At 45.0% G+C, this 22,662-nt stretch overlaps 1 protein-coding gene across 3 annotated transcripts in view; it reads right to left on the bottom strand.

The window, feature by feature from the left end:
* Positions 1–13,234: 13,234 nt before the first annotated feature.
* LOC137655747 (uncharacterized) overlaps positions 13,235–22,662 on the bottom strand; it is a 99,819-nt gene continuing 90,391 nt past the window's right edge. For all 3 annotated transcript variants that reach the window (XM_068389816.1, XM_068389835.1, XM_068389826.1), the window contains 3 exons: positions 16,731–16,757; positions 16,348–16,380; positions 13,235–15,608 (listed from right to left, as the gene is read on the bottom strand). In XM_068389816.1, the coding sequence (XP_068245917.1) occupies positions 14,406–15,608; positions 16,348–16,380; positions 16,731–16,757 (1,263 nt within the window). In that variant the 3' untranslated portion in view covers positions 13,235–14,405. The remainder of the gene's footprint in view (positions 15,609–16,347; positions 16,381–16,730; positions 16,758–22,662) is intronic.

Below are 22,662 nucleotides of genomic sequence, written 5' to 3'. Positions count from 1 at the left end.
GAGAGAGAGAGAGAGAGAGAGAGAGAGAGAGAGAGAGAGAGAGAGAGAGCGAATTCCTTTTATAAATAATAATAAGGTCTATAAACGAACTATATGGAAAATGTGATACCCTATAACATATTGGCGCTGATGTAATATGCATTATGAAGAAATTTCGAATGTCAAGAAAATTATATAAATCAGTGTTTTTGGGCTCAAGCCATGACGTCCTGATGGAAGGTTCCTTCGGTAGCTTCCTTGGGTATATTTAACTACAGGGATATTCCCAGAGAATTAAACCACAGGTTATCACAGAATTCTAACTTCTGGTGCGAGTACCCTAAAGGTTTCCCTCTAGAATATCGTATATAAACAGAGGACGTATGTATTAACACGCCACATAGCTATCTGCACCCCATATAGAGTTAACACTTCGATATGGAAAGGTGGAGAATAACTGGGGAGCCGTTCCACAGTTACACTCATCCGTGGCTGCTTTTGGTACTCGAAACGTAAACAAACGGGCGCCATTGCTAAATGACGTCATGTCCGTGCTCATCCTTCTGCCTGTAGCACCTTGCTTTGGTCGGATTTCCCTTTGTGCGATTTTCATCGACTTACATCGCCGTTATGTCTTTACCTTCAGCCTCGCCTTCTTCTGGAAAGTTGAGTACCAGGTCCCAGTATTGTTTAAATAAGCTCTAGCCGTAAAGTAACTTCTACTTTTCGTAAAATATTGTGTTTTGTGGCAGAGCTGTGCCGTTCCCGGACGCGCCATTTTATGGCGTCGCTGTTCTTTTGCATGCCTTATTTAGCTAGCCAGAACAGCTTTATCTGGCCTCTTAACTAATTGATATTGTTAGTTATTTAGTCTTCATAGCTAGGAATTACTTATATCATGTGTAAGGACACCGCTCCCTTCGTCGTCCAGAAAATCAACAAACTGTTTATTTATTTTATTTATTTGAATTCTCCTTTCGCCACACCGTGGTTTCCCATGTATATGTTTCCCCCCTCTATCAGAGCTACATTTTGACATTTGTATCATTTCATTAGATGTTTCTGTTAACTCATAATTCGTATATTTGTAAGTGTAAGAAAACACATATATTTTGGCGGGCACTTTAATCTGATTTGGCGCCAGCGCTATCCTACCTTTCCGTCCGCACCTTATAATATACTCCCGTGCGCATTTGAATAAAGTATCAGTTGATCTTGGTGACGCTTGTCTCACTGTCCTTACAACTGGTGACCCCGGAGTTGAAAGTAGCATCAGCGGTTTTGGCTTTGCCATTAACGGACTTATTACGGCCGTGCTACCTTCTCTATACTCCGTTACCTTAGGCGTGAGCCTGCCTTCGGTTCTCCCACACTTCGGTGCATGTAAGGCAGTAGGATGAGCTTAACCGACATATCAACTTCCCACCTCTTCGCCGACTCGTCGTCTGGCCACGATGCAGAAAGCAACACGCCCATCGCAACCAACGGCCTCGCCTACACATCCAAAGTCAAACTGCCGCCCTTTTCTCAACACAACACCGCTTCCTGGTTCCTGAGAGCAGACGTACTCTTCCGCGTCGCTAGACTCAGTGACTCCTGCGCCAAAGCTGACATCGTTCTCACCTCCATACCTGAAGAGGTATTCGACAAGATTTCCCCATGGCTCGACGCCCAGGCCGGCCAAGTTTCATACGACGACCTGAGAACGAAACTCATTGGTATCTACTCCATCTCCGTCTCAGCAAGGGCACAGAAAGTCCTGGACCTCGCCGGCAAGCCCATGGGCGACACCTCTCCTGTTGAGGCGTGGGACGAGTTATCCGGCCTGCTTATGCTCCCCGAAACAGACAGCAACGGCCGACGACGTGAGATTAGCTTATCTCGCGAGATCTTTCTTCTACGCCTACCACAGGACGTAAGGGCCCAATTGACAGACGCCGACACGCTCCCGATGAACGAACTCCTGTCGAAGGCTCAGAAGCTCCACGAGGCCTCCAAAGCATCTCGCCTCGGAGCATCATCGTCAACACCGCCTTCGTTTTTCTCCTTCAGCAGCTGCTCTTCCATAGACTCCTCGGCAACGGCCCCTGAGGACGACGAGATCAACATTCTATCAAGAAAGAAACCACCGCAACCAACGCGACCGAACCCTAGGACTAACCCAGCATGGTGCTTCTACCACCAACAGTTCGGCAGCGACGCCAAGAAATGTAGAGCACCATGCAGTTTCCCTAGAAGATGACGCCAGAAGCATCCACCTGCCACCATCGCAGCCGCAGTTAACCAAAACAAGAATGGTTTCTATATCCTCGATATCATTTCAAACCGTAGACTCATGGTAGACACCGGCGCAATGCAGTCAACGTTCCCACCTTCCAAGTCCGACCTAGACCGTGGTCCCGACAAAAACGCTCCCTCACTCATCGCCGCCAACGGATCTCCCATACGGTGCTATGGGATCAAGACCCTCAAGATATCTATCATGGGCCGTTCGTATTCTTGGCCCTTCGCTATCGCTGACGTCAATCGCCCCCTCCTCGGTGCGGATTTCCTCGCCCACCACGGACTCCTCGTCGATGTCGCTAACAGACGTCTCATCGACACGGGAACCTCCCAGTCCCGCGCCCTAGAACACGGCCCTGCAACAATGTCCGTATCTGCCGTAACGACGCACCCCTACGCCGACCTCCTACAAGAAATTCCCGAGGTTTTCAAGCCCGAGCTCCGACACTCGCCAGGTTCCCCGTCCAAGCATGGGATCTACCACCACATCACAACGACTTCCTTGGGTACTCCTCGGCCTTCGCACCGCCCCTCGCGCAGACAGCGAACCTTCGCCCGCCGAAAAGGTTTAAGGGGAGGCGCTCGCAGTTCCTGGCGAATTCTTTCCCTCATCAACCGACGACACGCAGCTGGATCACCTAAGGGACATCGCCAGGAAGTTCAGGCCATGTCTCAAAACTTACCAGGACAGAACCAAGCACTTCAAGCCAAAAAACCTGGATGACTGCGGGTACGTTTTCGTCCGTGTCGATGCTAATCGACAACCACTAACTAGACCTTATCGAGGCCCCTACCGGGTAATTAAGAAGACAACGAAAGCCTTCCTTCTCGACGTCCATGGCCAAGAGGACTGGGTCTCAATAGACCGCGTGAAACCAGCGTTTCTCGAAGGAAGCGACACCGCCTCCGCCGGACCTGGCAGATCCAGAGTTCCACCTCAAAACAAGGCGCCCAACGAAAGAAAAATCATCAAACGACGACAAGAGGGAGAGATCCTTACGCCGACCACCGGCACGCCCCTCCGTTCAAAAACAAGAGGAACCCTCCGACGCCCGAAAAGATAAGAAGATTGATCATCAGCCCTCTACGCCGCCCGATGTCTTGGGGGGGGGAGTACTTGTAAGGACACCACTCCTTCGTCGTCCAGAAAATCAACAAACTGTTTATTTATTTGAATTCTCCTTTCGCCACACCGTGGTTTCCCATGTATATGTATTCCGCTCTATCAGAGCTACATTTTGACATATGTATCATTTCATTACATGTTTCTGTTAACTCATAATTCGTATATTTGTAAGTGTAAGAAAACACATATATTTTGGCGGGCACTTCAATCTGATTTGGCGCCAGCGCTATCCTACCTTTCCGTCCGCACCTTGTAATATACTCCCGTGCGCATTTGAATAAAGTATCAGTTGATCTTGGTGACGCTATCTCACTGTCCTTACACGTGTTTTAACGCTCATCTACTCGGTCGTCTTTCGACCCCATACTATATCGCTAGCTCAGCCCCTAGGCTAGATAGCCTAGCACTTGTGTTCAGGCATAATATATACCAGTGATCCTAGGTTAAGTTATGAAGATTGTGGCATTATTTAACATACTGTTAACTGTGATGTAAGTGTTTTCGCCTTCGGGGACCATATAGGGGATCGGTTTGATTGCGTTTCTTTCCAACCTAACCTAAATGTAGGAACCCCTATATGCTCCCTAATCCCCTGCCTGCGGGCATTCCCTCTGTGTGGCCATGCTTCCCCTTCTATATAGGGGAATCTTGTCTACAATCAGAGTATTTATCACTTCTCAGTCTACCCTAAGGGAATGATCCCCCCTTAGGGTTGCGACCGAGAAATAAGGAACGGCCCTGCCCTTCCACAGTTGCATCTGGTTGGGTTACTCATCCCTTCCTGCCACTTGCGATGTGTCTTTCAGCCTACCTAGCCTAGGAATTAACCCTCCTTATCTAGGTTAGGCTTTAGGGGGGCTAGTTCTGTACTTTTATAGTTTGAGACGGTACTCCTGTACCAATCTCATTCTGGTTACCTAACCTAGGCTAGGGAGCGTTCTCCCTATCCTTGGTGGCCGTTCTTGTACAGAGCCTCCACTATGAAAGACCCCTCTTCTTCTCCCTCCCCACCTATCATTTAGGTGTAGGCTTGCATATACACATCTGTCCTTAGTCCTACAACTCCTCCCTTGGGTGGAGTGGTAGGGCTAACTTGTTCTCCTGCTGAGCTGGCCGCTCTGGTACATATACCCTTCATAGCGTTCTAAGGGGGCAGTCGCCGGCAGCGGTCCGGCCAGCGGGGGTTTCCCACTCTTGAGTGCCCTCTAACCCTCCCTTGGGTTACCCCAGGCACCCGGCCGACTGCCGGCCCCCTGCCGCCGGATGCTAGGAGTATCTACTCCTTTCATGAGTGCACTCTCTCCGGAGGGATGCCGGAGGGGTATGTGGTCTTACCCCTCCAATCCCTCCTTACCTTTCTCTCCATCTATCCTGGTGCCGGTCCCTTGCCGCCTCTACTGCCGGCGATACCGCCTTACCTCTGGTGACACTCCTACCTTCGGAGCCGGCCACCGGCGTGCCGGCATTGATTGCCGGCGGTCTAGGTATAAAACCATATACATAATTATCTTATGAACTGATCCAAGCTCACCAGGCCGTCAGCCTTCGACTGCCGGAGCCGTCGCCTCCTGCCGGCGACCCGCCACTGTGCCGGCGGTCGCCACGATGGTATTATATTTAGATGCTCAATGTGTCTGTCTTGATGACTTCCACCCTGCTGGACCGGCCTCCGGCGTGCCGTCGGTCTGCCGGCACCCTCCGGAGACGTCAAGGGACATGCACCCCTTCTGCTACCTGCCGACAACATGTCGACAGTCATCACACTGCAGCCAGATGGCTTAGCCACTTCTATATATAGGTATTGTCTTACCATCTAAATCTGTGGATGTGCTTCCTGATTGCACATTACAATATTCCAGCATACTCTGTGTGTCTTAGTACAGCCGATTGCCGGAACCTATATCTAATAAGGGGTCTCCTATTCCCCTTCTACCCCAGGGAACTGAGTGGTCTCAGCCCCTGATACACCTCGCAGGCAATTTCTGTTTAGAGGCTTAGCTTCTACCCACCACGGCTTATCCATATGGATTTCCGCTTTGTGACCGTCGGCCACAAAAGAAATTGCCTAATGATAAGGTTACGGTAACCGACTGGGCGGGATTCACAAGTATGTGTCTATCTACTTCCTTTCCCGCTCTCTACTCTCAGGCATTATATTACTTATGAATTATTTAATGCTTAAAAATTTAGATTAAGTTATCTTAATTTTAGAGTAATGTAAGTCATTCTTATGCCTTCCATGTACTCATGATCTCTTTCTTTTACAGGAGGAGTATATGAAGTGCGAAAGCAACTTTTGTGGAGTGAAGCGCCCGGACTTCTACGGGCACAAGGCGTGCCGGACCCACGCCCCCTGCGCCATCAAGAAAGGCGATCTGAAATACTGGGACCCGCAGCACTGTACAGTCTGCAAGAGTCGTCTGGTCGAAGCGTTCGACGATCCTCCTTCAGCGAAGGCAAGGGACAACGCTTGAGAGAAGCTACGCAAGTGGGTGCGTGGCTTCCAGAAGAATGCCACCGGACCGTATCTCGCCACCGAAGATTTGAGGGCCTTGCTGTTTCCAAAGGCATCTAAAGACTCCGTGGTCCCCAGTGATCAGATCCCCACCGTCCAGATAGTGGTGGAACCTGATATCGTCATGGCCCAGTCCATGCATGAGTGCCACTTAGATTCCGACAACGTGGAACGTATGTCGGAAGTGTCGGAAGGGACGGAGAGGAACCTCATGGGCGAGGAGCTCGACTATGAGGAAGATCAGGTGGAATACCCTGATTCGGAGCATGAGGTCGCTCCCAATCCTACTCCCGCACCGACTCCTGCACCGGCCGAGGAACCTGTTCCTTTGACTTCTGCCACCCCGGACCCTCTTCCATCAGGCACTCAGGAGGTCTTCAAGATGCTTGAAGCCCTCATGGAAAGAAAACTTCGCAAGACCCACGAGCTATTCAGGTCTAACCTAGGAAGTTTTAAACAACCGAAACGGATTTCGGTTAAGGACCTCCCCGCTTGCTCAGATACTAACCCATGGAGGTATGCCGAGCATATGCCGATCACGACTGGTAAGATCTTCATCAGTGAGAAGGTCGGCTCGATCTTGTTGGAAGAAGTGGAATTCTCCCCGAATTTCGAGGCTTATCCGGACTGTTACATCCGGCTCAGGTCCGAACCAGCCTCAAAGGAAGAGACCGAACCGAAGGAAGTAATCGTGTTCGATCTCGCGAAGGCCCAGGCTATGCTAGCCAATGCGGTGAAGAGTAGGGGTTTTACCAACTCCAAGATGCCGGCGCTCAGTAAGAAGCACCCAACCTTCATTGCGCCGAACGATGCGACCTTCCCCTTTATAGAAAAGGCCTTCACTGCGGTCTTGAAAGCAGTGGAAGAAGGGAAACCTTGCCCTGTACTGGAGGAGTGCAGACCCCTCTCCCTTACTGTTCCCCCTGATGATAGACACTGGAAAGACGTCCAGTCAACATTCACAGTGGGGAAGTTAGAGCCTGACGTAGCCGGTCGTCAGTTCAATGAGGACCTCCCAAGGCTAAATGATCACCTCCTTCGTAGGGAACAGGATATGAAGGAGAGGCTTGCCGCATCGCTGTCCCTCCAGGTACAGCTCGAAGTTATGGCCGGAGACACTAGAATCCCGGACTTCTACATGGTCCTAGCCAAAACGCATTTGGCAACGGTGACGAAGGACCTGTACAGCTTCACTAGGGCTCGCAGAGCCTGTCGTGAATTCGTGTTTGCCAACGCGACGGTAAAACACGAACCCCGGAGGCTGATTTCCTCCAATATCTGGGGTAAATACCTCTTTCCCTCCTCCTTGGTGAAAGAGATTGCTGACAAGGCCGCCACGGAGAACAGGAACCTTCTCCATAAGTGGGGCATGTCAAAGAAAAGGAAATCCTCTCAGGACGATGGCCCTCAACCTAAGAGGAAATCCCTGAAACAGAAACCTCAGCAACGTCAACAGAGACGGCAGTTTCCGGGTTCCGCTACTCCCCAAGTGGCAGCTCAGCCACAGCAGACCTTTCAGCTGGTCACCCAGCCGGAGGTATCACAGTCACCGGTCTTCACCCCTGCATTTCAGCAACATGCTACTACCTTTCGTCCCAGAGGTAGGGGCTCAAGCAGAGGTGCAGGCAGAGATTCGTCTCGCCGCCCCTCCAGAGGCAGAGGAGGAAGGGGAGCTAGCGGCCGAGGTGGCAAACCCTCGGGACACCAGAAGGAATGAAGTGCTTCCGGTGGGAGGAAGACTCCGCCAATTCCAGGATCGTTGGACCTTCGATCCCTGGGCACACAGCATCGTCAAGAAGGGACTAGGCTGGAGCTGGACACAACCACCCCTAGCCTTCCAGCAATACTTCCAACAGTCAACCCCCTCCTGGAAGAATACGTCCTAGAACTGGCACGTTCCAATGAATCATCACGCTTCCTCCTACCTAGGATTTCGACTCCAAAGGAAAAGTTACGCCTTCAGGGCCATGCCCTTCGGGCTCAACGTGGCTCCACGGATCTTCACCAAGCTGGCAGACGCCATCGTCCAACAGCTCCGCCTTCGCGGCGTCCAAGTGATGGCTTACCTAGACGACTGGCTGGTCTGGGCGACATCGCCCGAAGATTGTGTAAGATCCTGCAACAAAGTCACCCAGTTCCTAGAATATCTGGGATTCAAGATAAACGCCGAGAAATCTCGCCTCTCTCCAGCTCAGAAGTTCCAATGGTTGGGAATCCATTGGGATCTTCAGTCACACCGCCTTTCCATCACACAGAAGAAAAGGAAGGAAATAGCAGGGTCTGTCAGAAGACTGCTGAAATCCAAACGGATCTCAAGACGACAGCAGGAACAAGTTCTAGGCTCTCTACAGTTCGCCTCTGTGACAAACCCAGTGCTTCGCGCACAGCTAAAGGATGCCGCGGGAGTCTGGAGACGTTCTGCATCCATCGCTCGAAGAGACCTCAAGAGACGGCTCCCAAACAGACTTCGCTTACTATTAAAGCCGTGGTCGGAAGCAAAGACCCTGAAAAGGTCCATTCCTCTTCAACACCCGCCTCCATCGCTCAACATCCACACGGACGCTTCACTGGAGGGTTGGGGAGGTTACTCCCACCAACGACAGGTTCAAGGAACATGGTCTCCCCTATTCAAGACGTTTCACATCAACATCTTGGAGGCCATGGCGGTTCTTCTCACCCTGAAGAAACTCTCTCCGCCTCCCTCGATCCACATCCGTCTGACTCTGGACAACTCGGTGGTAGTCAGATGTCTCAATCGTCAGGGCTCGAGATCGCCCCAGATAAATCAGGTACTTCTTCCAATCTTCCGTCTGGCAGAAAAGAAGAAATGGCACCTGTCTGCAGTTCACCTACAAGGATTCCGCAACGTGACGGCGGACGCTCTATCACGGACAAGCCCAATAGAGTCGGAATGGTCTCTAGACGCAAGATCATTCTCCTTCATCTCTCGCCAAGTCCCGGAACTTCAGATCGATCTCTTCGCAACGAGCGACAACAATCAACTTCCTCGATATGTGGCCCCGTACGAGGACCCCAAGGCAGAAGCAGTGGATGCCATGTCACTGGATTGGAACAGATGGTCCAGGATATACCTGTTCCCTCCCCCCAACCTTCTGCTGAAAGTCCTCTCCAAACTGAGAACCTTCAAAGGGACAGCGGCCCTAGTGGCTCCCAAGTGGCCCCGGAGCAATTGGTACCCTCTGGTCCTGGAGCTGCAGCCCACGCTGATCCCCCTCCCGGGCCCAGTTCTCTCTCAGCAAGTACAGAAGTCGACTGTCTTCGCTTCATCACTGAAAGTCAGGGACCTTCATCTCATGATTTTCTCTCCCTAGCCGCAAAGAAAAGGTTTGGGATCTCGAAGAAAAGTCTAGACTTCCTCGAGGAATACAAGACCGAATCCACACGATGGCAATATGAATCTTCCTGGAGAAAGTGGGTCTCGTTCGTCAAAGCAAAAAATCCTACGGAAATCACCATTGATTTTTGCATGTCCTTCTTCATTCACCTTCATGGACAAGGCTTAGCAGCCAACACGATTTCCACCTGCAAATCGGCTTTGACTAGACCACTACTGTACGCTTTCCAGATTGATCTGTCCAGCGATATCTTCAATAAACTGCCAAAGGCATGCGCTAGACTACGCCCAGCACCTCCACCAAAACCTATCTCCTGGTCCCTGGACAAGGTGCTCCATTTTGCCTCTAACCTGGACAACGATTCATGCCCTCTCAAGGACCTGACTCAAAAAGTTATCTTCCCTTTTGCTCTCGCCTCGGGAGCCCGAGTCAGCGAAATAGTGGCTTTATCAAGAGACGAGGGTCATATCCTGTTCGCAGATACAGGAGAACTAACCATCTTCCCTGATCCGACATTTCTCGCAAAAAATTAATTACCCACCAAGAGATGGGGACCCTGGAGAATCTGCCCCCTGAAGGAAAATGTCTCTCTATGCCCAGTGGAGTGTCTTAAGGTCTATCTTCGAAGAACTTCAGACTTCGGTGGAGGTCAATTCTTCAAAGGAGAAACATCGGGTAGCGACCTGTCACTGAAACAACTAAGAGCGAAAATCACCTACTTCATTCGCAGAGCGGATCCTGACAGTACACCCGCAGGTCATGATCCTAGAAAAGTCGCGTCTTCTCTGAATTTCTTCCAGAACATGGATTTCGAAAGCTTCAAGAGCTTCACAGGGTGGGAATCGTCGCGTGTTTTCTTCAAGCACTACGCGAAGCAAGTGCATGAAGTTAAACATTTCGTGGTAGCCGCAGGTAGTGTTATGAAACCTGCCGTTTAACTCTGCATAGAACAGTGAGTTACTTGGGACTTTAACTCTACGGGTGCCTGTGTTGACCCTTGTGTGATACATAGTGATTTCATGGACACTTGGTGTTTCTAATAGACTGTTCTTGTCAAGGTGAAATGTCATAGACTTCACATGAGTGCCACATGCCCTAGGGCATGATGTGTTTTTCTTTGAAAAAGACTGACGTTCCTCCGGAACTTGTGTTTCTAAAAGTGAAATTTCTTTCAGATTCAAGATTGAAGTCTTTTATTCTCTATGTACATTATTCTTTATTATTGTAAATTAACTTTACACCTTTTATTGCAATTGTTATCACCATAATCTGCAATCTATGAAATAAAATGTCTATTTTATTACATGTGCGTCTCTCTCCGCTCCTATTACCATTATGAAATACATGATTGTCATAGTTTCATTTACCCCTTTCCTTTGGAATGAGAAGAATAATGTAAATTATGTATTATATACTCATTCATGCTGTGTAATATTCCTACTTGAATACTTACCTTCGTCCTGCCTTCGAGACCAGATTGATCTCTCATACATGGAGTATAGTGATTAATTATCACTTGTCTACACCTGAGAATATTCCTACCCGAATATTAACCTTCTGTCTTGTCTCCGAGTCCTGCATGAACTCTCCGCAGGGTGAGTAGCCCTTCAATGACCACTTCGGATTTTGGTATGATCCGCCGGGACTTCTCTGCCAGGGGGGTAGGAAGCTGGATCCCCACGGAACCTCTACCGAGGACACATTACATACCTCTATTCGGAGCCCTTGGCACTTACTTTAAAAAAGGGGAAATTTTCCACGATACATTAATTCTCTGGTACACTTCCATCAGGACGTCATGGCTTGAGCCCAAAAAACGGATTTTGAGCGAAGCGAAAAATGTATTTTTGGGTGAGATAGCCATGACGTCCTGATGGACCCTCCCGTCTATTCTAGTCCAGCCTTTCAGGCCCCGCCCTGTCCTGCTGTATCATGGAGATTAGCAAGGAGCTGGCCTCAGGATGAGGACGGACGTGACATCATTTAGCAATGGCGCCCGTTTGTTTACGTTTCGAGTACCAAAAGCAGCCACGGATGAGTGTAACTGTGGAACGGCTCCCCAGTTATTCTCCACCTTTCCATATCGAAGTGTTAACTCTATATGGGGTGCAGATAGCTATGTGGCGTGTTAATACATACGTCCCCTGTTGATATACGATATCCTAGAGGGAAACCTTTAGGGTACTCGCACCAGAAGTTAGAATTCTGTGATAACCTGTGGTTTAATTCTCTGGGAATATCCCTGTAGTTAAATATACCCAAGGAAGCTACCGAAGGAACCTTCCATCAGGACGTCATGGCTATCTCACCCAAAAATAGATTTTTCGCTTCGCTCAAAATCCGTTTATTCGCACTATATGTATGTGCCATAATAGTAATACGGCAGCGTGACCTTGAGATCAGCTGATGCCAACCGAAAGTAAATTAAAAGTATTTGTTGATTATTAATATGCTCAAGAAATTGAAAAATAGAATATAAACGTTCTTTAATATAACACAATTAAACACAGTAAAGTCTAATGAAGTATAAAGGCTTAATATTGAACTACAATACTGTATGAAGCTTTAAAAATGAACTACCCGTATGCGATTGCGAGAGCGAGCACACACACACAGAAAGAGCTACAACGATTTCGCATTATACCTAATGATTAGACGAACTGTATGGAAACTGATTTCCTGTAACATATTGGCGTTGATGTAATATTCATCATGAAGATATTTCTAATAAGTTAAGAAATGATAACAAAAAATATGCCATACGTATGTACTCCATATTTTGATACGGTAGGTAGCGGCACTTTCAGATCAGCTGATCATAACCAAAGGTAAACAAAATTTTCAGTACTCGATTGTAAAATGCTTCCAAAATTGATGAATAGAATACAATAATGCATTTATAGAGCATATGATATCCTATGAAACAAGAAAATGGAATAATGATAGACAGTAAGAAAATATTGACAAAATATGATCCAGATGATTGCCGAATCATAACGTATCAAAATAAATCTACGGAAACTTCACTTTTCTAGTTCGACATACGGCCAACTCGACTTGCGACTCATCTCTCGGTCCGTATCTCGGTCGTAAGTCGAGCAATACCTGTGTGTGTGTGTGTGTGTGTGTGTGTGTGTGTGTATATATATATATATATATATATATATATATATATATATATATATATATATATATATATATATATATATATATATATATATATATACATACATACATATATATTCATCAGCCGTTGCTGACCCTCTGTAGGGCAAAGGCCTCAGCCATGTCTTTCAATTTCTGTCTGTGTATGGCATTTTCATGCCAGACTATACCTGCGAATTTTCTTAGCTCGTCAGTACATCGTCTTTTCTTCCTTCCTATCCTTCTTTTGCAATATCTATGGACCCAGTCTGTTATTCGTAATGTCCATCTATTATTTGTCATTCTCAGCCAGTCACTAAGGTTGTCTATGAAACTAAATCATGTAAGGAAAGGACTGGTGCTCTTTATTAGTGTAAGCCATGGAAAAACATGGCAAGTCTCTGCAGATCCTCAAAATGGAATCTAAAGACATTTAGGCAGACACCCTTTTTAACCATCCTTGTATTGGTGCATACCATTCGTTTTTCATTCTCATCATTATACAGAATACACTTGGTTTGAACTTCAATATTAGTCAAGGCATATGAGTTTTCCAGTTCTGTTATAAATCTATATTCAAAGAGATCAAACTTAGAGCTAAAAGCTTGCGGCGTCGTATTTCAGAGTTTGAATTTTCTCTTTTGAGATAATATTGATCTGATAAGGATACTGTATCAGCTTTTGCTACTGGGCACATCATAACATAATCAGTAGTAATTGGAAAGGTTTTGTTTTAATAAAAATAAGAAAAGAATTATTCCAATTTATTTTGATATTTGATACCTCACAAAATAGCAAAAGTACATTTAAACTATTTAAGATTCACTGTTATTTAACTAAAGTAAAAAAAAAATATATATTAGTTTTGTTAATTATACTATTATACTTTAAGAAAGGAGAATCAAAGCATATACATATTTATTAGAATATATCTTAATAGTTAAATGAATAATTTTATAACAAATAACAAATTTGCAGTTTCTTAAAAGTGTCAGTTGCTACCATAAAAGTGAAAACCTTATTAATTTAAAGAAGTTAACAGGTGTGTGTATATTTTGAGGGCAAAATAGTTGTCTTCAGACATCTATCAGAAGTACCAAATGCAGGGTAGAGTTTCATGTAGGCTTAGCTCGACCAATACAGTTTTGGAGCATTAGTTGGCTTGAAAGTTGAAGGTTGTTTTTTATTCTGAGCGGGAAAGATTTAGTGCTTGAGAAAAGAAAATATCATGTGAAAGGGGAGGGGGTGCATTTCCTTTAGAGCTGGAAGATTTTTATATGAGGGAGGATGGGGAGAGTCATGGTAATAGGGAGGCAATTGTTGCTACAGCAAAAGTTGCCATTATAGGAAAGGATAAGTTGACAGTATGGGGTCAGAAGGAGTTGCTAGTATAAGGGCAGGAGAAATTACTATTATTGTTGTAGTATTATTTGCCATTATGAGGAGAGGAGTTGCTGCCTGTCTGTGGGTAGGAGATATTGCCACCAGGGGTCAGGAGCAGTGGTCATTATGGAGGCAAGAAGAGCTGCTAATGTATAGGCGGGATAAGTTGCCATGATAGGAGCAGGAGTAGTGGCCATTCGGCGAATGGAGACAATACTACAGAGAGGGATGGAGGAGGTGTCATAGGAGGGGATGGAGTAATTATGTTAGAGGGTGGATGGATCAGTTATTATAGGGCTGGGTCGATCAGTTGGTTCAGTTATCATAGGGCTGGGTCGATCAGTTGGTTCAGTTATCATAGGGATGGGTCGATCAGTTGGTTCAGTTATTATAGGGCTGGGTCGATCAGTTTGTTCAGTTTTTATAGGGCTGGTTAATTAGTTGGATCAGTTATTATAAGGCTGGCTGGATCAGTTGGATCATTTATTATAAAGAGGGTTGATCAGTTAGACCAGTTACTTGTAGGGGTGGATGGATCAGTTACTATAGGGGTGGATGGAGGAGTGGTCAGGAAGGGGATGAAGTCGTTACGGGTGGATAGAGGAGTTACTTTAGGGGTTTATTGAGGAGGAGTAAACACTGGAGGGGATGGAGGAGGAGTAAACACTGGAGGGGATCGACGACGAGTAAACACTGGAAGGGATCGAGGACGAGTAAACACTAGAGGTAATGGACGACGAGTAAACACTAGAGGTAATGGACGACGAGTAAACACTAGAGGTAATGGAGGACGAGTAAACACTAGAGGTAATGGAGGACGAGTAAACACTAGAGGTAATGGAGGAAAAGTAAACACAGGAGGGGATGGAGGAAAAGTAAACACAGGAGGGGATGGAGGAGGAGTAAACACAGGAGGGGATGGAGGAGGAGTAAACACAGGAGGGGATGGAGGAGGAGTAAACACAAGAGGGGATGCAGGAGGAGTAAACACTGGAGGGGATGGAGGAGGAGTAAACACAGGAGGGGATGGAGGAGGAGTAAACACTGGAGGGGATGGAGGAGGAGTAAACACAGGAGGGGATGGAGGAGGAGTAAACACAGGAGGGGATGGAGGAGGAGTAAACACTGGAGGGGATGGAGGAGGAGTAAACACAGGAGGGGATGGAGGAGGAGTAAACACAGGAGGGGATGGAGGAGGAGTAAACACAGGAGGGGATGGAGGAGGAGTAAACACTGGAGGGGATGGAGGAGGAGTAAACACTGGAGGGGATGGAGGAGGAGTAAACACAGGAGGGGATGGAGGAGGAGTTACTACAGGAGGGGATGGAGGAGGAGTTACTACAGGAGGGGATGGAGGAGGAGTTACTACAGGAGGGGATGGAGGAGGAGTTACTACAGGAGGGGATGGAGGAGGAGTTACTACAGGAGGGGATGGAGGAGGAGTAAACACAGGAGGGGATGGAGGAGGAGTAAACACTGGAGGGGATGGAGGAGGAGTAAACACAGGAGGGGATGGAGGAGGAGTTACTACAGGAGGGGATGGAGGAGGAGTTACTACAGGAGGGGATGGAGGAGGAGTTACTACAGGAGGGGATGGAGGAGTTACTACAGGAGGGCAAGGAGGAGTTACCAGAGGAGGAGATGGAGGAGTTACTACAGGAGGAGATGGGGGAGTTACTACAGGAGGGGATGGAGGAGTTACTACAGGAGGGGATGGAGGAGTTACTACAGGAGGGGATGGAGGAGTTACTACAGGAGGGGATGGAGGAGTTACTACAGGAGGGGATGGAGGAGTTACTGGTGGATCACATACTTGCTGAGCCTGAAGGAAAAGAAATTGTCATTTTAAAATAAAGAGTCTGATATCAGTCAATTGTTTGCTCGATAGACAGATTTAAAAACTAAATATATTCCATGCTTGGAATTTTTACATCACTTATTTATGAATAGAAGCAATCTGTCAGTAGTAAGGTTCTAGAAAGGGTAAATGTTAGAAGAACTGTAGATTTTATAGGTTAATTTTGTGAAATAATGTTCTTTAAATAAAACTAGTTGAATTAGACTTGTTAATGTATCTCAGTATCTTCACGAATGATATATTCATATTTTTTCATTAAGTTTAACTGGATATATTTCCTAGTCTGTCATGCCTTTCACATTCCTCTTCACTTGTTTACTTTCCTCACTGGGCTATTCTCCCTGTTGGAGACCCTAGGCTGAGCATTTCCCGGTTATTCCATCTATGAATCGTGGCATTCAAAGGTCACGCTTTATTAAAACCTTGTCCATTTCCCTTGCCACCTTTCATATGTTTACTGTTTTTATTTTAGTGCAAGACTTATGTCAAGACATTGCCAATACATGTAGGCTATACAGAGAAGATTGATTATTTTTTCTCAATAGTATTTCAGGATGGAGAATTCTATTCATTTTAACGTACCAGTAAACATTCAACCCATATCTATCCATATTAAATGCACTATTTATACTACAACTAATTATCTTTTATGTTAGACGAGCATTAGGACAGACATCACATTGTCTTAGTTGTCAAAGCTTACCTGTTTTTGCAGTAGATCTATCTTGAACATTACCTGAGGGAGAGAATACAAGAAAATTTTACTTGAAAGCGCTTAGATTTTTAAACAAGAGAAAGAAAAATTTCACACACGAATAGCTCTTAACTTTTGAAAGCGCAGTCTAAGCTGTAAGACATTGAGCTGACTGACTATTTTATTTTAGAGTGTATTTATGAAATATCATTTGATAAGAGTAACATGCAGCATACCAAAGTACTTTGTAATGTTTGAAGGTGGTGTACAATAGTTTGGTGTTTACTGCAGACAGGCTGCATTATAAAATTTAATTTGAAGAACAAAATAAGAAACTCAAAAGACAAGAAAATTATAAATTGCCATAAAAGAAAGAGGAATTAAAAACTCACCATTTGGCATGAGAGATTGTTGACATGCTGCGAAAAAAAGAAAACTATATTAAAGTAAAAATGTAAGTGACCAAGTAGAGGATTATTAAAATTAACTAACTTCAATAACGAAGTACTAAGCAATTAATTTATAAATCATTAGGTTAGATGGACAACTGGTGAGGGAAATCCTTGTTGAATTAATCTTGGATTAGAGACTTAGTCAAAATAGTTATGAAAATAATGTGGGAGAAAAGTAAGGGAAATGTAGGTAAAAATGTTGATGATGTGAATACAAGGGTAGGCTCCACTTTCAAGGGGTGCCAATCGTAAAAAATATTTCCCAAAAATACACTAATCAAGACACGCTAATAAAATTTTCAGGCATTATTAGCACTATAATAAGGCATATCCTCTGTAAGTTTTATCATCCTACAGGGAAAATAAAGGATTTTATGAATAAAAATGTGAAAATCGGAAATGTTATTTGGTGACCGGTGAGAAACTATTGTCTTGAATTGAAATTCGGTCTGTAGGCATGTTTGTTTATCCACCTGAAACATGCACACAAAGTTTTATCAAAATCGAACAGTAAATAAGCACACAGCAAGAAAAAACGAGCAATAACCCAAGCCGATGATGGAGCGAAACCTAGAAATAAATATTCACCAAAAATTAAAATCTCGATTTAGGGACAAAACCTTCTGTGTTTTTGTAGGTATTATGTCACTTGATAGCCTAACACATCTAAATATTATATTACTTAAGGCATAAGAGCAGGACAAGCAAAGAAATACACCCCTCTCCCGATAAAAAAACCGAGAAAAATCGATTTTTTTCTGATGCATAACCTAACCTAACCTAACCTTTCCAACCTAACCTAACCTAACCTTTCCAACCTAACCTAACCTAACCTTCCCAACCTAACCTAACCTAACCTAACCCCTACAAGGTGGAGCCTACCCCAAACACAAAATGAAAACTCCCTAACTCATAGTGATTATGCTACAGAACAATCGAATACCGAAGCAGCTGTCATCTTGGAATGTTGAATTAATCAACCATTGTTGGAAGTCGCAATAATACAAAATGTGGGAATTAGCTAATGAGCATATACAGATTAGTTAAGTCTTTAGATAAAATATCAGAATATAGGTAGTTGTATATATCAACAGATAGAAATAAAGAAAAATGGTGTTTTTAATTGTCCGTCACGAGAAAACCTAATATCAAGGATGTAGTAGTGAAAATCCTGTACATCTTTTGCTTATGCAATAATCAGATATCTGAGAAAGATTGTGGCCTCTAACGGGAATCACAGCGGTCTATGTCTCCAATGCTCTCAATTCTGAGTCTACTGTGAAGGACACCTGGCCTACGGAATGGTAGTTAGAAGCCTGAGGGTGTGGCGTGTGTGGGAGCGGGTCACTTTACTGTAATGTCAGCAACTCACCACAGACATTGAGTAATGAATAGCCACCAACTTGAATAGAACTTATCATATGATTGCATGTGTGTGTGCATACGTGGAAACAGGCGGGAAATTCATGAATCATCTTACATAAGGTGGCACGTGTTTCAAATTAACCCCTGACTATCATGGTTGAGTTGGTTTGATTTTTGGACTTGAAGTCATTTTAGATAAAGATTTTTAGATAAAAAAGTAATATTGAATGCCATTGCATCGCATGTACGAAACAAAAGATTGATGCGTTCATAATACCTTTGTGTGTAAATAATCCCCAAAGCAAGGAAGAATCGATGTAATGGGTCTATTTGGGGTTCAAATATTACATTATGCGAATTTCATGCATACGAATATCATTGTATTATTTTCTTTCAGCCACAAACACATAACCAAGCCGTCTAAAATAACGTCTAAGTATTTAGATAGATAGATTGTAGTAGGTAGTAGGTTGGTCAGGGCACCAGCTGCCCATTGAGATACTACTCCTAGAGAGTTTTGGGATCCTTTGACTGGCCACAGTACTACATTGGATCCTTCTCTCTAGTTACGGTTCTTTCCCTTTGCCTACACATACACCGAATAGTCTGGCCTATGCTTTACAAATTCTCCTGTGTCCCCATACACCTGACAACACAGATTACTAATCAATTCTTCTTCACCAAAGGGGTTAACTACTGCACTGTAATTGTTCAGTGGCTACTTACCTCTTGGTAACAGTAGAAGAGACTCTTCAGCTATGGTAAGCAGCTCTACTAGGAGAAGGACACTCCCAAATCAAACCATTGTTCTCTAGTCTTGGAAAGTGCCAAAATATATGTACCATGGTCTTCACCTGTCTTGGGTTAGAGTTCTCTAGCTTGAAGGTACACTCGAGCACACTATTCTATCTAATTTCTATTAATCTTGTTTTGTTAAAGTATTTATAGTTTATATAGCAAATATTGATTTTAATGTTGTTACTGTCCTTAAGATATTTTATTTTTCCTTGTTTCCTTTCCTCACTGGGCTATTTTCCCTGTTGGGGCCCCGGGGCTTATAACATCCAGCTTTTCAAACTAGGGTTGTAGCTTAGCAATTAATAATAATAATAATAATAATAATAATATGCGCACACACATCCACAAATTCAACCCTTCCCACACATTCCCCTTTCCAAAGTACAACCCAAAGATTTGACTATTTTAGGGAGAGTCGGGGTTCCACGTGAAGCTCTCGGGGTATCCTCTCTCACTAGGGTATAACTACTTTCTATCCGGCTTGGGCATGCCGATGAATTTTATATATATATATATATATATATATATATATATATATATATATATATATATATATGTGTGTGTGTGTATATATACATATATATTTATATATATATATATATATATATATATATATATATATATATCTATATATATATATATATATATATATATATATACATACATATATATACATATATACTGTATATATATAATATATTATCAGACACTTCCTCTTTATCATGTAGTTGATATATACAAATATATGTGTATTAACATCATCGGCATCATTTATGGAGATTATCTTATTCTTTATCTTTTGATAGATATTTTCTTTTCCTCTGAATACCGGAGGGGGTAATGGAGTTACCAGAGAAGGGGATCGAGGAGTTACCACAAGAGATGATGGAGGAGTTACCACAAGAGATGGAAAAGTTACCACAGGGGGTGATGGAGGAGTTACCACAAGAGGAGATGGAAGAGTTACCACAGGGGGTGATGGAGAAGTTACCACAGGGGGTGATGGAGGAGTTACCACAGGGGGTGATGGGAGGCGTTACCACAAGAGGAGATGGAAAAGTTACCACAGGGGGTGATGGAGGACTTACCACAGGGGGTGATGGAGGAGTTACCACAAGAGGAGATGGAAGAGTTACCACAGGGGGTGATGGAGGAGTTACCACAAGAGGAGATGGAAGAGTTACCACAAAGGTAGATGGAAGAGTTACCACAAGAGGAGATGGAAGAGTTACCACAGGGGGTGATGGAGGAGTTACCACAGGGGGTGATGGAGGAGTTACCACAGGGGGTGATGGAGGAGTTACCACAAGAGGAGATGGAAGAGTTACCACAGGGGGTGATGGAGGAGTTACCACAAGAGGAGATGGAAGAGTTACCACAAAGGTAGATGGAAGAGTTACCACAAGAGGAGATGGAAGAGTTACCACAGGGGGTGATGGAGGAGTTACCACAGGGGGATGATGGAGGAGTTACCACAAGAGGACATGAAAGAGTTACCACAGGGGGTGATGGAGGAGTTACCACAAGGGGAAATGGAAGTTGACAGAGGGGCTAAGGGAGAAGTTACCACAAGGGGAGATGGAAGAGTTACCACAAGGCGTGAAGAAGTTACCACAATGGAAAATGGAAGAGTTACTACTGGAGGGGATGGAGGAGTTATCACCGGGAGAGATGGAAGAGTTACCATAAGGGGAAATGGAAGAGTTACCATAAGGGGAAATGGAGGAGTTATCACTGGGAGGGATGGAAGAGTTAATACAGGGGTGATGGAGAAGTTACCACAAGGGGAAATGGAAGAGTTACTACTGGAAGGGATGGAGGAGTTATCACTGGGAGAGATGGAAGATTTACCATAAGGGGAAATGGAAAAGTTACTAGAGGAGGTGATGGGGGAGTTATCACTGGGAGGTATAGAAGAGTTACGACAGGGGTGATAAAGAAGTTACCACAAGGGTAAATGGAAGAATTAAAACAGGAGGTCATTGAGGAGTTATCACTGGGAGGGATGGAAGAGTTACGACAGGGGTGATAGAGAAGTTACCACAAGGGGAAATGGAAGAGTTACAACAGGAAGTGATGGAGGAGTTATCACTGGGAGGGATGGAAGAGTTACGACAGGGGTGATAGAGAAGTTACCACAAGGGGAAATGGAAGAGTTATAACAGGAGGTCATTAAGGAGTTATCACTGGGAGGGATGGAAGAGTTACAACAGGGGTGATAGAGAAGTTACCACAAGGGGAAATTGAAGAGTTACAACAGGAAGTGATGGAGGAGTTATCACTGGGAGGGATGGAAGAGTTACGACAGGGGTGATAGAGAAGTTACCACAAGGGGAAATGGGAGAGTTACAACAGGAGGTGATGGAGGAGTTATCACTGGGAGGGATGGAAGAGTTACAACAGGGGTGATAGAGAAGTTACCACAAGGGGAAATGGAAGAGTTAAAACAGGAGGTGATGGAGGAGTTATCACTGGGAGGGATGAAAGAGTTACGACAGGGGTGATAGAAAAGTTACCACAAGGGGAAATGGAAGAGTTACAACAAGAAGTGATGGAGGAGTTATAACTGGGAGGGATGGAAGAGTTAAGACAGGGGTGATAGAGAAGTTACCACAAGGGGAAATGGGAGAGTTACAACAGGAGGTGATGGAGGAGTTATCACTGGGAGGGATAGAAGAGTTATGACAGGGGTGATAGAGAAGTTACCACAAGGGGAAATGGAAGAGTTAAAACAGGAGGTGATGGAGGAGAAATCACAGAGAGAGATGGAAGAGTTACGACAGGGGTGATAGAGAAGTTACCACAAGGGGAAATGGAAGAGTTACTACAGGAGGTGATGGAGAAGTTATCACTGGGAGGGATGGAAGAGTTACAACAGGGGTGATAGAGAAGTTACCACAAGGGGAAATGGAAGAGTTACAATAGGAAGTGATGGAGAAGTTATCACTGGGAGGGATGGAAGAGTTACGAGAGGGGTGATAGAGAAGTTACCACAAGGGGAAATTGGAGAGTTACAACAGGAGGTGATGGAGGAGTTATCACTGGGAGGGATGGATGAGTTACGACAGGGGTGATAGAGAAGTTACCACAAGGGGAAATGGGAGAGTTACAACAGGAGGTGATGGAGGAGTTATCACTGGGAGGGATAGAAGAGTTATGACAGGGGTGATAGAGAAGTTACCACAAGGGGAAATGGAAGAGTTAAAACAGGAGGTGATGGAGGAGAAATCACACAGAGAGATGGAAGAGTTACGAGAGGGGTGATAGAGAAGTTACCACAAGGGGAAATGGAAGAGTTACTACAGGAGGTGATGGAGAAGTTATCACTGGGAGGGATGGAAGAGTTACGACAGGGGTGATAGAAAAGTTACCACAAGGGGAAATGGAAGAGTTACAACAGGAAGTGATGGAGGAGTTATCACTGGGAGGGATGGAAGAGTTACGACAGGGGTGATAGAGAAGTTACCACAAGGGGAAATGGGAGAGTTACAACAGGAGGTGATGGAGGAGTTATCACTGGGAGGGATGGAAGAGTTACGACAGGGGTGATAGAGAAGTTACCACAAGGGGAAATGGAAGAGGTAAAACAGGAGGTGATGGAGGAGAAATCACAGAGAGAGATGGAAGAGTTACGACAGGGGTGATAGAGAAGTTACCACAAGGGGAAATGGAAGAGTTACAACAGGAGGTGATGGAGGAGTTATCACTG

Source organism: Palaemon carinicauda, chromosome 1 (assembly GCF_036898095.1).
Source record: "Palaemon carinicauda isolate YSFRI2023 chromosome 1, ASM3689809v2, whole genome shotgun sequence".
Taxonomy (NCBI): Eukaryota; Metazoa; Arthropoda; class Malacostraca; order Decapoda; family Palaemonidae; genus Palaemon; species Palaemon carinicauda.
The sequence above is the reverse complement of the archived record's forward strand: the minus strand, read 5'-3'. Positions and strand labels throughout refer to the sequence as shown.